This window comes from Bidens hawaiensis, unplaced genomic scaffold, assembly GCF_021521415.1.
Source record: "Bidens hawaiensis isolate Kalapana, Puna unplaced genomic scaffold, B.hawaiensis_p1.1 tig00009618_1, whole genome shotgun sequence".
NCBI classification, from domain to species: Eukaryota; Viridiplantae; Streptophyta; class Magnoliopsida; order Asterales; family Asteraceae; genus Bidens; species Bidens hawaiensis.
The window spans coordinates 239,516-254,505 of NW_027491719.1; the positions used below are offsets into that span (position 1 = coordinate 239,516).

The 14,990-nt window shown below is 33.1% G+C and overlaps 1 protein-coding gene across 1 annotated transcript; it reads left to right on the forward strand.

Annotated features, from left to right (window-relative positions):
* The first annotated feature begins 314 nt into the window (after positions 1 to 314).
* On the forward strand, positions 315 to 2,192 carry LOC143533106 (bidirectional sugar transporter SWEET15-like). Its single transcript, XM_077027974.1, has 6 exons — positions 315 to 415; positions 678 to 714; positions 797 to 1,010; positions 1,102 to 1,260; positions 1,374 to 1,493; positions 1,605 to 2,192. The coding sequence occupies exons 1-6, from the start codon at positions 364 to 366 to the stop codon at positions 1,947 to 1,949; spliced, it is 927 nt and encodes a 308-aa protein (XP_076884089.1). The 5' UTR covers positions 315 to 363; the 3' UTR covers positions 1,950 to 2,192.
* The last annotated feature ends 12,798 nt before the right edge of the window (positions 2,193 to 14,990 follow it).

The following is a 14,990-nucleotide window of genomic DNA, read 5'->3' on the forward strand; positions in this document are numbered from 1 at the left end:
AGTGAGTTAGAACTTAGAAGTTGTGACACAATGTCACGTGATAAGATAAGAAAATCGAAAAACGAGTAACCTAAAAAAAGAATAAATGATTTAATCATACGTTACCTACTATTATCCCTTTCACTTGTCACGCAACAAGGATGCTTTTATGTGCACACACCCTCTCTCACATCAGATTTCACGTATAAATACATTCATTTTTCATCGTCTTTCATGAGATCCAACTTCAAGCTTCACATTCCATAAAACGACCAGGAGGCGGCTTTAGGGTTTCTCAAGAAACCCGTTTATATAAAGCCATCTCCGCCTCCACCACCTATACCCCTATCTATTCATATACATATTTATATCCATATTTTAAAAATGGTGCTTATTGATACACATCACCCATTGGCTTTGGTTTTTGGTATCATAGGTAACACCCTACTACATATTCTTGCTCTTCTTATTTATTTTTTTTACTTCAATAATAAAAATTAGTTTTAAATGCATGACCAACCTTCCTAAGGGAAACAATATGTGTGAGAGCACATTATCAAATAGTTTATTAAAACCATGAAATGAATGATTAAGTTATATAAAATTTTAGTGTTTTGTTTAATTCTCACAAGCTAATGGTGTTTTATACTTTTATACTTTTATTAATTATTGTGGAATGTTATGTTATGATGGTGTAGGTAATTTGGTGTCAATTGGTGTTTACTTAGCTCCAATGTAAGTCAACTACATAAAGTTTGTTAGATTTTATTACTAGTTTTAGAAATTTATTAATCTTTTGTTAAATTTAGTATTGTAGACCGACGTTTATTGCGATACGCAATAATAAATCGACGATGGGATTCCAGTCATTGCCATATGTGGTGGCTCTATTTAGCGCGTCGTTGTGGTTTTACTATTCGTTAATCAAAGGAGGCGATACGTTCTTTCTCACCACTATTAATGCGTTTGGGTCTGTCACTGAAATGGTATATATAATCATTCTCATCAAGTATGCTACACCAAAGGCCAAGGCATGTTGCGTACACATGAATTCATATCGCGTACAAATTTCTAAATTTTATAAATAAATAACGCGCTAAGTGTTGTTATATATATATATAGAAGCATGTGTTCATAACTCTGAGTGCGACAATTGCATTGTGCCTAGCGATCTCTCTTGGGTCGTTTTTCATGTTGCATGATTCGACACGAGCTACAGTTGTTGGGTGGATTTGTGTTGGTGTTTCCGTTTGTGTTTTTGCGGCTCCGCTTACAGTTGTGGTAAGTACACACTATATTTGCTACCTTGTTTCTTCATATCATACCATAAAAATAATTAAATGTAAGTATAAGATTAATTTATTAAATTTTCTTTTTACGGTTTAATATTACAGTATCGAGTTGTGAAAACTAAAAGTGTCGAGTTCATGCCATTCCCGTTGTCATGTCTACTCACGCTATGCGCAATGACATGGTTCGCGTATGGAGTGTTCACCAAGGACAAATGTGTTACGGTATAGTCACATTTTATTTTTTGTACTTACTTTAAAAGTTGTCACTAGTCATATTTATTTTTATTAATAGTCATAAAGGATTAACTTTTGTGACAAATATACTTATTGTAGGTGCCAAATGTGGTTGGGTTTGTATTGGGACTAATTCAAATTGCATTATATCAATATTACAAACAAAAAAGCAAGGTGTTAACTGTTTGTGAAATAAAACTCCCGGAACATATTATAAACATAAAGGGATCGAACTCGGAAGTATATCCAGTGGACTCCAGCCGAAGCAGTGGTAGTGAGGTGGAAGAGGAGGAAGAAATAAAGAATAAGACGACGGAGGATGGTGGTGGAGAGGTTGTGGGACAATATAAAGGGGCGGTGATGGCAGCGGCGATGGTGAATGATGACCCTTGTGGGGTGGAAGTGGTTAATGTGAAGCCTATCCTTATTATGTGTGCAGCTTAAGTTGATTATTAAGTTAATATATGGTGGTTATTAATATTTCATATGTGTTATCTATTATGTATCCATGTTGTTCATTGGGTCCAAATTTTATATCTTGTTATAAATTGCTATTTTATATCTAGCATTAATTTTCTACTTTCTTTATACAATTAAACACAAAACCATGAACTTCAAAAACTAGAAAGTGATTAGCCTACAACTTTATTATGAAGGATTAATTTTTACTGGTTTCGTTATGATTTAGACTGATACTAACTACAACTAGTATATGGTGTCAAAACAAGTATATACTCATGTCAAGTAGTATGACGCGTTAGAAGTTAGAAATCCGATATCACTAAAAACTTGAAGAAGGTTACTTAAGTTTTAAGTAAGTATTGTCACACTAATTGTAACAAGTTAAATTTAAAAGACTACCAAAAGAAAAGTAATGTAAAGGAGGTTACACTATGATCACTAACCATTCCACATGTTATGTATGATTAATGTTAACTGGTCCGTCCTGAATCATGATACGACCAATATGGTGTCAAAATAAGTATATACTCGTGACGTTGTTGTACCTCATTAGAACTATAATATTACAATAAAAAGTAAAAAAAAAATACTTTTTAAAAGTATGATCACACTATTTGTAACTACAAAGCTACCAAAAGGAAAGTAATGTGCAGTAGATTACACTATGATTAGTAATCATTCCACATTAATATGATCTTCTATCTAATGATTAACATCTAATCATAATAATGTATATAATCACTTTTAACAATAGTAAGCTCATCACCTAGACTTTTAACCATAAGTTAGGAATACCCATGTAAATTGTGTGAATGGTTTTTAGAGCTTACAAAAATTAAACTTTTGAATTTCTGATTTTTTTCTATTTTAAATTTCTTCGTTATTATAATAAAACTCTTAAAACACCACACACATAGTACATATGTTAATATAATGTAGGCCAAGTACAGACAACATATGTTTTTCAGCACAAAACCGAGAGCTGAGCTCTAGGTGGGCCATTTATGGTAGCAGATTTGATGATACGGGATGAACCGGAAGCCGGTTCAAGAATATTTTTGAAAAATTTGGTGATGATGTGTTTATTAATTACCGAGTCAACTGATATACTCATGTACCTAAAGATGAACGAATGATTGTCGTTCTAAAATATGCCAATAAATACGTAGTTGTTGAAAAGCAGTTTATTAGTCTTCTTATGGGTTGTCTCTTTACTCTACGATTAATAATCTATTTACTCGATGCGAATTAAATTTGATGAGGCTTAGTAATCAAAGTTATGATGTTAAAAAGGTCGTGTTCGTGGGTTGGTGGATATAACATGACCCGAACCTGAACTGAACCCGAAAATTTGACACGAACCCCAACCCAAAAGTCGTGTAAGACATGTGAACTGAACACGATCCGCATATTCATGGGTTGACCCGAACCCAAAATGGTCTAACCAAAAAAATTTTAGTTTTTTTTATTGCTTTCAGATATTTATACTTTAAGTTAACATTTTGTACCAGACTCAAACCCGTAAATTTTGTGTCGGGTTTTCGTGCCGCGTTAAAATTTTACACCCCTACAACTCTACAAGGAATATGGCTAGTGAGTTATACGGTTTGAAAGTTTTTAAAGAAGTATGTCTAGTGAGTTATATACTTATATGATTTGAAAGTTTTAAATAATATATGTTGTAAATTTTGGTTGGTTCTCTTCTAGTATCCTTAAATAATCCAGGGACATAGTTTGTTCCACCTATGCTCGACCAAACACACACAACCTCCTCCTTAATCGGACCAAAAAACATAGTCCATTAACCTCGTACGTACAAAACATAGTCCCTCTTTCCCATTTTGATTCATTCATTCATATTCCTAAATCCATAACATTCATTCCCACAACATCAAATTGTTTCATGGAGAAAACTAGTAGCATCAAAGCCGAAGACTGCGACGATGATGTTCCCGACAAACTCGAAGATCTTGATCTTAATCCTGACCAAATATCGGCCGCCATCGACACTTTCATCGAAGATATATCCACCATCGACGACAAATCAACCTCACCGCAACTTCCAGAAACCGTGGCCACATTCGTTAAATTCATCGAGTCGAAAATAAAAACGTACAATAACATTCAATCCGGTACAAGGTTCGCTAGTATAACCGAAGATGATGAATTTTTTATTAATTCTATTAAGCGTTTATCTAAGCTCAAAAACGGCGTTGTTTAACACGATTAATCAAATACTCCAACTAGCCATTGTGTTGATTGAAGACGAATTTCGTGCTATTTTAGAAGATTCAAATACTCCTTCCGACACAATAACGAAAGGGGCCGAACCTGAAACGTATAACCAGGATGAGTTTCCTGGTTATTCAAAAGAAAATGTGATCTTAATGAATAAAATCGTTGCGGTTATGATACCAACGGGGTATGAACACGAATGTTGTCAAGCGTATAGTGAGGCACGGAGAGATGAATTGAATGATCAAATTAAGAGGTTTGAGTTTGATAAAGTGAGTATGGAAGATGTTAGGAAGTCGAAATGGGTGTCGTTAGAGCCCATATAACACGATGGGTCAAGTTAGCGAACCATTGTTCGCACGTGCTTTTCGTAGCTGAAAGAGAGCTAGGGGAAACTATATTTTCCGAACATCTCTCGGTTTTCACGGGCGTATTCATTAACCTAATTCGCACGATCACCACTTCGCTTCTTGAATTCCCTACCACAGTTGCGGTAGAGAATCCGAAGGCAAAAAGGTTATTTAAATTCCTTGATATCTACGAATCGATACGTGATCTTAACGTTGCGGTCGGGTACGAAAAGCTAGAAGAATATTCTAATCTAAAATCCGAGATTTCGATTGTTAGAGACACTATCGGGGAGGTGGCGGTATACATGTTCAATGATTTAAAGCGGACTATTAACAACGACACTAACAAGTCACAGGTCCAAGGGGGTGCAGTGCACCCCCTAACGCGCTATGTTATGAATTACATAAAATGCGCGTTTGATGATTACATAAACACATTGGAATATATTTTTCGACAACATGATAAACTCGAAAGCGAGCCTCCATCGAGCACGGAAAACTCATCTTTGTCAAAACAATTGTTGGATATGATTGATCTACTAGATGCTAACCTACAAACAAGATCAACATACTACCAAGACACCTCATTACGCTACATATTTCTGATGAATAACAATCGGTAATGTAATTTGGGTAAAGCTTTAGATTACAAAAGGAGATAAGTTAGATTTTAATAATCCAAACTATGAACTTTGAGCGATACTAATTCTTCCTGAAATGTGACAATTGATAGTTCTGACTTTCACTTTCACTGTTAAAGGAACTTTGGTTATCCCTAATGAACGCTTGATTGATTTCTATGTCAACTAGAACGTTTTAAATTGATTTGAAATGACATAAACGAAAGTTAGAGATAAACAAAGTTACTTTTACACTGCATTCTTGAGTTTTTTATTAAGGATTTAGAAAAAAAAAAGATAAGAAATTTGTTCAAGGACTGCCCTTGGACACGAAAATGAAATTAATAAGTGTCATTGGTCATATTGTCTTATGGATTAACATTGGCCAATTAATCATATTTTGAATTATTAAAATTCAATTTGCCTAAAAAGAATGTAACTATATTAATTCAACAGATAATTTTGCTAACTATATAGATTGTTTATCTAACAGGTTTATATTACAACTAGTGAAAGAAACAAACGAGATGAAACAACTGATCGGAGAACTCTGGTGTCGTCGAAAGTCATCCGACGTTAGAAACTACCACAAGAGTTATCAACGGGAAACGTGGACGAAGCTATTACAATGGCTAGCACAAGAAGGCATTCAAGTGAACGGGAAACCAAATAGACGAGTACTGAAAGAAAGATTTAAGAATTTCAACGCAATGTTTGATGACATACACAAGACGCAAAGCACATGGATCGTGAGCGACCAACAATTGTTGTCCGAGATGAGGGTGTCGATAAATGCAGTGGTTAGTCCCGCGTATAGATCATTCATTGGCCGATATAAATCGGTGTTCGAAGGGAGTAAGAGCATTGATAAGTACATAAAGCATCAACCTGAGGATATTGAGTCAATGATCGAGTCTTTGTTTGAAGGTAATTTACAAATTTATTTTATTGTTTTAGAAGTTTTTCAAATAAGGTAAAATCTAAAACAACTATTTTTATCTATTTGGCCAACAAAGTTGTTTTTGTGATTTTTCCTTAAAATAATCTGATTGGATTATTTCATCAACTATTATCCAATATTTTTTTACTTTAAAAAATTTATAAACTTAAAAAGTTAGAAACAATTAGATAAATATTTTATGTGAGATTTTGAAATTTAACTATAATACAACAAACATGGCACATTGCTTTACAAAACTGATTTAAGTGTCAAAAATTGAGGCAAAATATTCAAATTTTTATGTGACTTTTGAGATCTCTATTTAAAACTAGTTATGTTTTGAACATCACTCTATACACATAATCTAGTATTTTTATTTAATTGATCGTTTATTTTAAACGACATACTGTCTACTCCTAAATGCACTTGTAGGTTTGAACCGTCCATTTATAGGATAGAGTGAAGACCTATAAACTATCTATATACACGCATTTTGTAGGGTTTGAACTCTCCATTTATAGGATAGAGTGACTTTATCACCACACCACGCTAATCCCTTTGAACTATGACTTGTCTTTCTTTGTTATATCGTTTAACTTACGCACCATAAAACACAACTTAAACCGACATTGAATGCTTGAATATTAATAGTTTTAAGTGTTTTATTTACAAGGTACGGAGAAGGTTGAGACTCAAATGAAAGCCATACAAGCTCTATCAACTGTGAAGCAAACAACAGGAGCCTTCAAGAATCTATTGAAAACATATAAAAATGTTGGACTTATGTAAATATGGTGATAGTTTTAGTGTTGTAATTTCATTGTTTAGTTAGAAGTGAAATTTTGTTTGTTACATGTTTTTTGCCCGTTTAAAGTTGTATATGTACGATGTAGCAAGATGTGAACACACGAAATCCATTCAAATTCTGATTTTCACTCCTTTATTAATTCCATTAATACAGAAAATATTAATCGAACCAGAAAATTGAACAAAAGTTCGACACTTTTATTAAACTCGCAAAAAAACACACACACGAAAAGGAACCATCAATTAAACACCCTAATTGTTTTGAAGTGTAGAATCTGTTTGTTGGTTTTCCTATATTGTTTTTGTTTTTGGTTTGGTGGTTGTTTTGGTGTTCGTGTTTGTATTTCTTTTAGCATCTTGCTAGTTTTAATATAGCTCTTGTTTGTTGATCGTGAAAAAAAATTAAACACCCTAATTAACCTAAACAAAAACATAAACATACTATAATACTAATTCCTATTTTCTAGACAAAAAAATTAAACACCCTAATTAACCTAGACAAAAACATAAACATACTATAATACTAATTCCTATTTTCTAGACAAAAACTTAACCAACTTAAACACAAACTTAGTTGAAATTACATTTTTAATCCCTCAACTTCTTTTTAACTTTATTTTAGGACTAAAATTTCAATATAACTTTGGGTGGGTGATAATTTAAATTACTTTAAACTAAAACTTTTGAATCATTTTTTTTACTACAACGGGAGTTAGGGGTGTTCATAGTTAGATTTGAAATCGTGGCTAATAAATCGATTCACCGGTCAGTTTTCTTTATACAGTTTTGGATGGTTGGTTTAGAAATTTTCAAACCGTATGACCAGGTTGGGTTGGTTTCGACCAAAAGCCAGTCGTATACCACCGGACCGGACCGTAAGTTTATCTCTAAAATGAAAGCTAGTAACAGTCTTCCACCCTACACCTAGTTTATATATTGTAAAATTAAGACAAAGAGAAAACTATTTTAGAAAGAAAAAAAGTTGTTATCAAAAGTTAATGATAAAATGTATAATTTCGTATTTTTCTATAATTTAAAATACCTAGATTTTGAATTTGCTTTGTTTTCTAAATCTATTGAGATGGCCCTCATACCAAATTTATGTTTGGTCACTCAGGGTTTTAGTACAAGTGCGGCACCAGTCTACCAATAATTGTGACTGCTATGTACAAGACAAGCTTTATATTCCTAAATCCAATTTTCCACATCTCATTACATATTCTATAAAATATTTTATGTTGTTACCATGATTTTGTTGTGAGGTTTCAGGATCAATTCTAAGCATCACTCACTTGGTGTGGGACATACAATGATCTACCTCTCTCTCGTATGTAAGACCGGTAGGGCACTTAATAAAGTAACTGTATAGATTAAGACCACAAGAGTTTACCGGTCTCACAAGTCACTAGGTTACGACTTTAAGTTTGTTTGATTTTCTCTTATGCCCACTAATCGAAAATGATCACTAATGTTTAGATGATCGTTTTAACAATCCTAATCTTAATTCAAATTCATGTATTTGTGTATATATAAAGGGGTGTCATTTGTATATCAGTATATGTAAGGTTAGAGAAAGCAGATACATGAAACATCTATTGCGAGATGGTTGTATGATGAAACCTATTGTGAGTTCTATATGTAAGGAAACTAGGCTCTGAAATTGCTCAAGTCGAATGTGTTCAACACTACTACATGCTTAGCTATGATATGGATTACTGGAGAACAAATGAACTATCCACCGTTTTCCTTGACTCGTTGTTGCCTTTGAGAAGGTGGATCTTGTATCTAAAACTCAATCTAGGTACACAAGGTTGGATAAGATGGATTATTGTTTGAGCATAGGCCTAATGGTTTGGTTTGAGGTGACCAATGTTTGGTAGATTCCTAATTAGTTTGAGGTGACCAATGTTTGGTAGATTACTAATTCAAAAAGAAGAGAAAATTGCTACATATTAATGTGTCATACACATATGGAATTAACAATTTGTAATCCAGTTTAAGAAGGATTAGGTCTTCAATTACAAAGATAAAAACCTAATTGTGATATACATAAACTTCTACAAGCTAAACAAAGACTGAAAAACCTAATATTAATATAAATGATAAACAAATGTTAATCTAAGAATTATCCTGGTCAATTAGGTTTAAGTAGAAACTTGAATAACCGGGTTCATATCACATGGGCTTTCGTTTTAATTTATTTTAGATTGAAAACTTATTTGGACTTATGTATTGAATAAGTATGCTAAGTAATTGGTCCTCATACATCGTATTTCTTATTATATCAATAAAAGTAAAGTAACTGAAGTAACGTTGTATTAAGAGCTCAACTTAGGCCTTGTATGGGAAGCTCGTTTTGGACGAGCCGAGCTTAAGCTCTCCTAACTCAAAATGAGCTGAGCTCAAGCTTAGTCGAGCTCAAGCTCGACTCGTTTACACCACTAAAACAAAATATGGACATGTCCAAAGCATGTGTTCTCACCTTCCAATTGTTTTAATTCAGAAAATAAAAGAACTAATGAAAGAGAGAAACAAATATTTACACTTTTTCTATTACCAAACCGCAACTTAATTAACTTATATATTTTGCACATGAAAAAAAATATTTATAAAATTGTTTGTTAACTTTTTATTTATTTATTTATTATTTTATCTCTCACTCAATAACTTGAAAAACATTTTTAATATTATAACACAAAAAGATTTAGGTATGAGAATAATTCATGAACATGATCCCGTGCATAGCTTAGTTGGAGATTTAGGTATGAGAATAATGTTATGATATTTTTGTCCAATATATATTAAAGTTCAATACAATAAGGTTGGTTTTCATTAAAATCAATTAACAATACATAGAGTATCTTGTTTTTAAAATTAATAATATTGAGATGTATATATTCTTGATGCAGATGACAAGTAATTAAATACTTTCGATAGATATAGATACGTATTGAAACATGTATATATTGAACGCATCAATGTTATGTTCGTACAATAAATGATGAACCGATGATTTGATATCGAACTTATTGAAGAATAGAGTATGCAACCTGACTTAAGAGGGTTTTCATACAGTTGTAAGTTTTCACCTTGATAGTGTTTGTAGGTGAGTCAGAGATTGAACGTCAAAATCAATATGAAAGGTTGGCATCTCATCTAAAAGATGTTCACTCAGGTATTGGGGATAGTTCCAGACGTTGTTAAAAAAAAAAAAAACCATTTAAGATTGTCATCATCATACACTCTATGTTTTTCTTCGAAGCTTATCTATACAGCTAGGTTTTCATCATCATACACTATTTTTTTCTTCGAAGCTCATCTCCGCAACTAGGTTTTTGTATTTTTAATACAGTATTAAGGGTTTTTCAAAAGCTAAAAAAAGCATAACCTAAATTATATAATATATTGTTCCCCCTAATGGTAACCAACTTTTAGAGAGATCAAGGCCCTTCAAAGTCTTCAAGTTTTAATCACAGCCGTCTGAAGTCGTAAAATTTCTTCTAGAAATAGCAGTTGAGGGCAGTTCCACACTCTCTCTCCTTAAATCATTCAGTTCGTGAACGGTTTCTTACTCTCCCGTAACTTCGAACTCAGCAACAACAATCCTAGCTATATTTCTCATGATAGTTTCATCATAATAAAGCCATAATGTGCTACTTTGTTGGTGGAAGAGCTCTAATATGTCTTCTTATTTATGTCATGCAGAATTTTTGGATGCTGAGAACAACTCACTTGCGTTGTGTAAGTGCATAATTATAATAGGAACATTATTAGACATATTAAAAAAATTTACTTTATAGGTCATGTTTATAGAATTTACTTTATGGGTGTAAAGATTTTCAGTGATACTTGTCATCTTCTTCATATAACTCCTGAGCAAGTGAAAAATAATTGTTTAAATTCCTTTCTGTCCGTTATATTTATGGTGGCGATGATTTTAAAATTAATAAATTGAATTTGAACGTGCAGATATGAAGGTGCGGTTAATAGATTTGTAAGTGAGATTAATGCAGTAGCCATTTATCAATGATCAACCCACATTACACATCAAGTAACATAAGTTGTAAGTCATTTCTTTATTGATGAGATTACTTTATAATTTAGTCTACTAATTTTACTTTTAATGTCTTTGTTGCAGTTGACTAAATATTTACTTTTTCATTAAGTTCACTAAAAATATCAATTAAACCAATTTAGAGGTCAATTAGGTACCACTTCGGTTTTGCTTATGCCGACTCTGAAATGTTCTCTTTTTATTTTAAAGCGTTGTCACATACGAAGCTTATACAATGATAAAATTGCATTCGATCTATTCAATATATTTTTCAAAGTTAATTTAATTAAATGTGAAATAACTCGCATTAAACCCCCAATTTTAAAAGTTCTTTCGATAGAAAAAAAAGTAAAAAAAAGAAAGAAAAAAAAAAGTATGACACTGTTGTTTTATGAGCTTTGTAGCTTTACATGTAAATCTACACAGCCATATAACATATTCATGGACATGATGAAGGCAGAGAACCTGTTTAGTAGACAAGAAGATGTGTGAATCCTCAATTATTCTAACACAGGTTTGTAAGTTTATTATTTTCTAGATGTTAATTCATCCATTTACTTACAAATATGTTTGTTATATAAAGGCTCAAAACAAGTTAAATTAAAGTATTAATGAAAAGAAAACAATTGAAAAATATCATCTTTACTGTATGATATATGATACAGATAGACAATGAGTGCTAAAACATCAAAGGAGCAAGAAGGCATCTTTACTGGATGGATCTCGATGTGTGAATTGGATCTGTACAAATGGTGGTCGGTCAAAACAAGCTAGGGTGAACCATGGATGATGTGCAAACAAGAAGGCGTCTGAATCCCAGCCGCTTCCGTGCTGCGACGTGTGGGTTGATTGTTATATATCATGTTTGTATATAATATGTCTGATCTGATGTTATTTTCTGTTCACTTATTGTTTAAAATCAGTTCATGTAAATGTGACTGCATATAAATGTGTAATGTTTTTTTTCTATGCAATTATTGTTTAAAATTTGTTCGTGTTCAACATAGTTTTTTTTTTGTTTTTTTGTATTGTTACATCGGAAAGACTTTTGTTCATACAATCATAACTGTATCATTATAACAATAAATGCCCGTCCACCGGACGGGTATAAAACTAGTTATCTAAGACATGTATTCACTTGTCATCATACTCAGAGCTAAACCAAGAAACATCATCAACATCACAAATGTGCTTATTAATTTGATTGCTTATTAATACTTGTAGAAAAATTTAGAAAATTTTATGTAACTATTGTTAATAAAATTATTATTAAGTAGGCTTGTGATTACGTTGAAGCGTGCTTCACAACATAGTCGAAGTGGTGTGATTGAAACGAAAGCGCATTGGTAAGCATATAACCCAAGATGCTTGGTAAGCATATATAGTTGCGCTTTAGTTTCAACTTCGTCACACATGTAGTAGATGGGTTGCTTATGTTTTGGAGCTTCATTTAAGGGATGAAAGGAAAGAAAAGGAGAGATGGAAAAAAAAATTGTTGTGTTTCTGAGTTTTATTTAAATGAGAAAAAAAAAGAAAAAAATTAAATGGGTGTTCCCGATTCCCGAGTTTCATTAAAGGAAAAAAATGAGAGAAAATCAAGATTAAAATAAGAGAATTTGTTTACTTTCAAACTGAAAAGCTTTGAAAGGAAATAAAAGTAGACAGAAAGAGGAGATGACAAAATAAAGGGGAAAACCTTCTTTCTTTCTATTTTTTTATCATAAATAAACACGAGAACACAACTTCAATTGTTCTAAAAGAAACTTCAAGTTTGTGCTAACATGCAAACACAAAAGCAAAACCAAAGTTACGGGGCTCGCATAATCAATTTTTGTTATGAATTGTAATTTTTCCAAAAGCAGTTTCTCATCTTTAAACTAAACTGAGTTTAGAATCGCTCGTCTTCGAAGATGGTTTTAGAAGCTTTGAATGCTATTCACATTTTCACCATAATTCAACATTTGTGCATTGTGGAAAAAAGTCGTTAGGTTTATATGGAAGTTTGTATTGCGAACTTCTACCAGTAAAGGTACAACAAAACGACAAGTTTAATCAATTGTAACTGTAAATCAAATATGATATATTTAATTCGTACAATTAGTGCAATTGATTGATTGAATAATTTTGTTTTGATGTAATTATAAAACTAAGGTACCAATCTTAGTTGAGTAGCACTCGAAGAACCACCCACATACCGGGATAACCTATGAATTTGTTACAAACAAACCAAATCATTTCAAGAATTTTAACACTTATTTCATCTTTAATTTTTTATTCATTTGGTATCTAGGATGGTACAACGAGTTGTTCTATTGTTAACCCTTGGAACAGTTTCTTGAGCATATCAAAATTGGTTTAGATTATCTGTTTAAAGCCATTAACATTTAAGACTCAACAAAACACCTTCATTTGGGTTCGTTCAATCTTAGCAACTAAAGATACAGTTGCTAATACTGGTTTTAAACCTCTTATCAGTTAAATATGTGTTTCATGTATTAATTACTATAATTTGTTCAGTAAAAGACATTGTACTATTTATTTCTTCACAAATGGAATATATATTTTACATAATAATAAAAAAGATGCTCATTTTCCATAAATACATTGGTCTAGCCCTCTACCAAACCCCAAACATCATAATTCTACATAGGTATATTACTAAAACTAACTAGACACTAGAAAAGCACTAACATGTCAAAATTACATACCCTTTACATAATTCAAGTTTACAACACCTAAAAATTAATAACCATAGATGATCTATACCCTATAACACAATATACAACAATTATAACAAATACAAAGTCTTATAACATGAGACATCAATTATAACAAATACAAAGTCTGATAGGGTAGAGAATTAATGTTTGTGAAATTAAAACATTTGTATTCATACAAATGCGTTGTTTTCATCACCCGACCAATCATCAAACCAGTTTGGTGGCCGGACTTGCCCATGCTTTAAAAATGCGCGACGTCATAAACCGTTTAAAAACTAAACAATTTAACAACCGGTCTAATTGTTAGCCTGCCCTAGGAGTGAGCATGAACCAGGTCTTACCCGTTGGACCCACCAAACCCAAATCAATCATACCTGCTTGGAGTATAATAGGGACGCTTGACTCAATTCCAGAGTCCTACAATGACCAAGAAGTTAGGCCTGAGTCTAAAAGAATGGGTTAGAAACTGCATAAATCAGTTCCAATATTAACAAACAGTTATAAGCACCCCTAGATCCGCCTAGGACCCGAACCAGGTATTTATAATATTGTCGTTTCCCACCTTCCCGTGTATAACCGGATTCGTGTCCGTTTTGACGGTCAAGGCGCGCTTGATCACCCCTATCGTACCCGAACTGGAACCGAACCGAAATCGATTCCACCTCTACCCTGTCTAAAACCCAACCCGATTATTAACTTTGTTGATCAAAACTGGTTGGTGCACTTCCAAACCGGTTCGAAAAACCCATCTCTATGTCCAATCTAGTTCCGAAAACATACCGAACTCACCACACAACTTAACCAATACCAGCTCCTCAAATAAACCTTAACCGAACCTAGAACTAACCAAAACCGGTTCCACCTCTACCCAATCAAAAACCCGTCCCCACCCAGATCTTAAAAAAACTCCGGTTCTACGCCCCTAAATTGGTTCGTAAACATACCGAACTAACCACACAACTTAATCGAGACCAGCTCCTCAAATAAACCTTACCCGAACCTAGAACTAACCGAAACTGGTTCCACCTCTACCCGGTTCTTAAAAAAACTCGGGTTCTGCACCTTTAAATTGGTTCGAAAACATACCGAACTCCCCACACAACTTAACCGAGAGCCCGAGACCACTTCGGTTGACCACCCAGGTCCGATCACGTAACCCCAACCCAAATAAAATCCCCCAAATTTGTTGATTGGGTCTTCTTCTCACTACCACCCAACCCCAATACTCTCTCGCTCTGTGCTTACTACACACACATAATACTCTCTCGATATCGATTCAATTCAATTCAATTCAATT

Excerpts from the sequence above, each read along its gene's own strand:
- LOC143533106 (XM_077027974.1), top strand. The coding sequence starts at position 364 with ATGGTGCTTATTGATACACATCACCCATTGGCTTTGGTTTTTGGTATC. Across the intron at positions 416-677 it reads TTTGGTTTTTGGTATCATAG|GTAATTTGGTGTCAATTGGT; the intron begins GTAACACCCTAC and ends ATGATGGTGTAG. Across the intron at positions 1,261-1,373 it reads CGGCTCCGCTTACAGTTGTG|TATCGAGTTGTGAAAACTAA; the intron begins GTAAGTACACAC and ends TTAATATTACAG.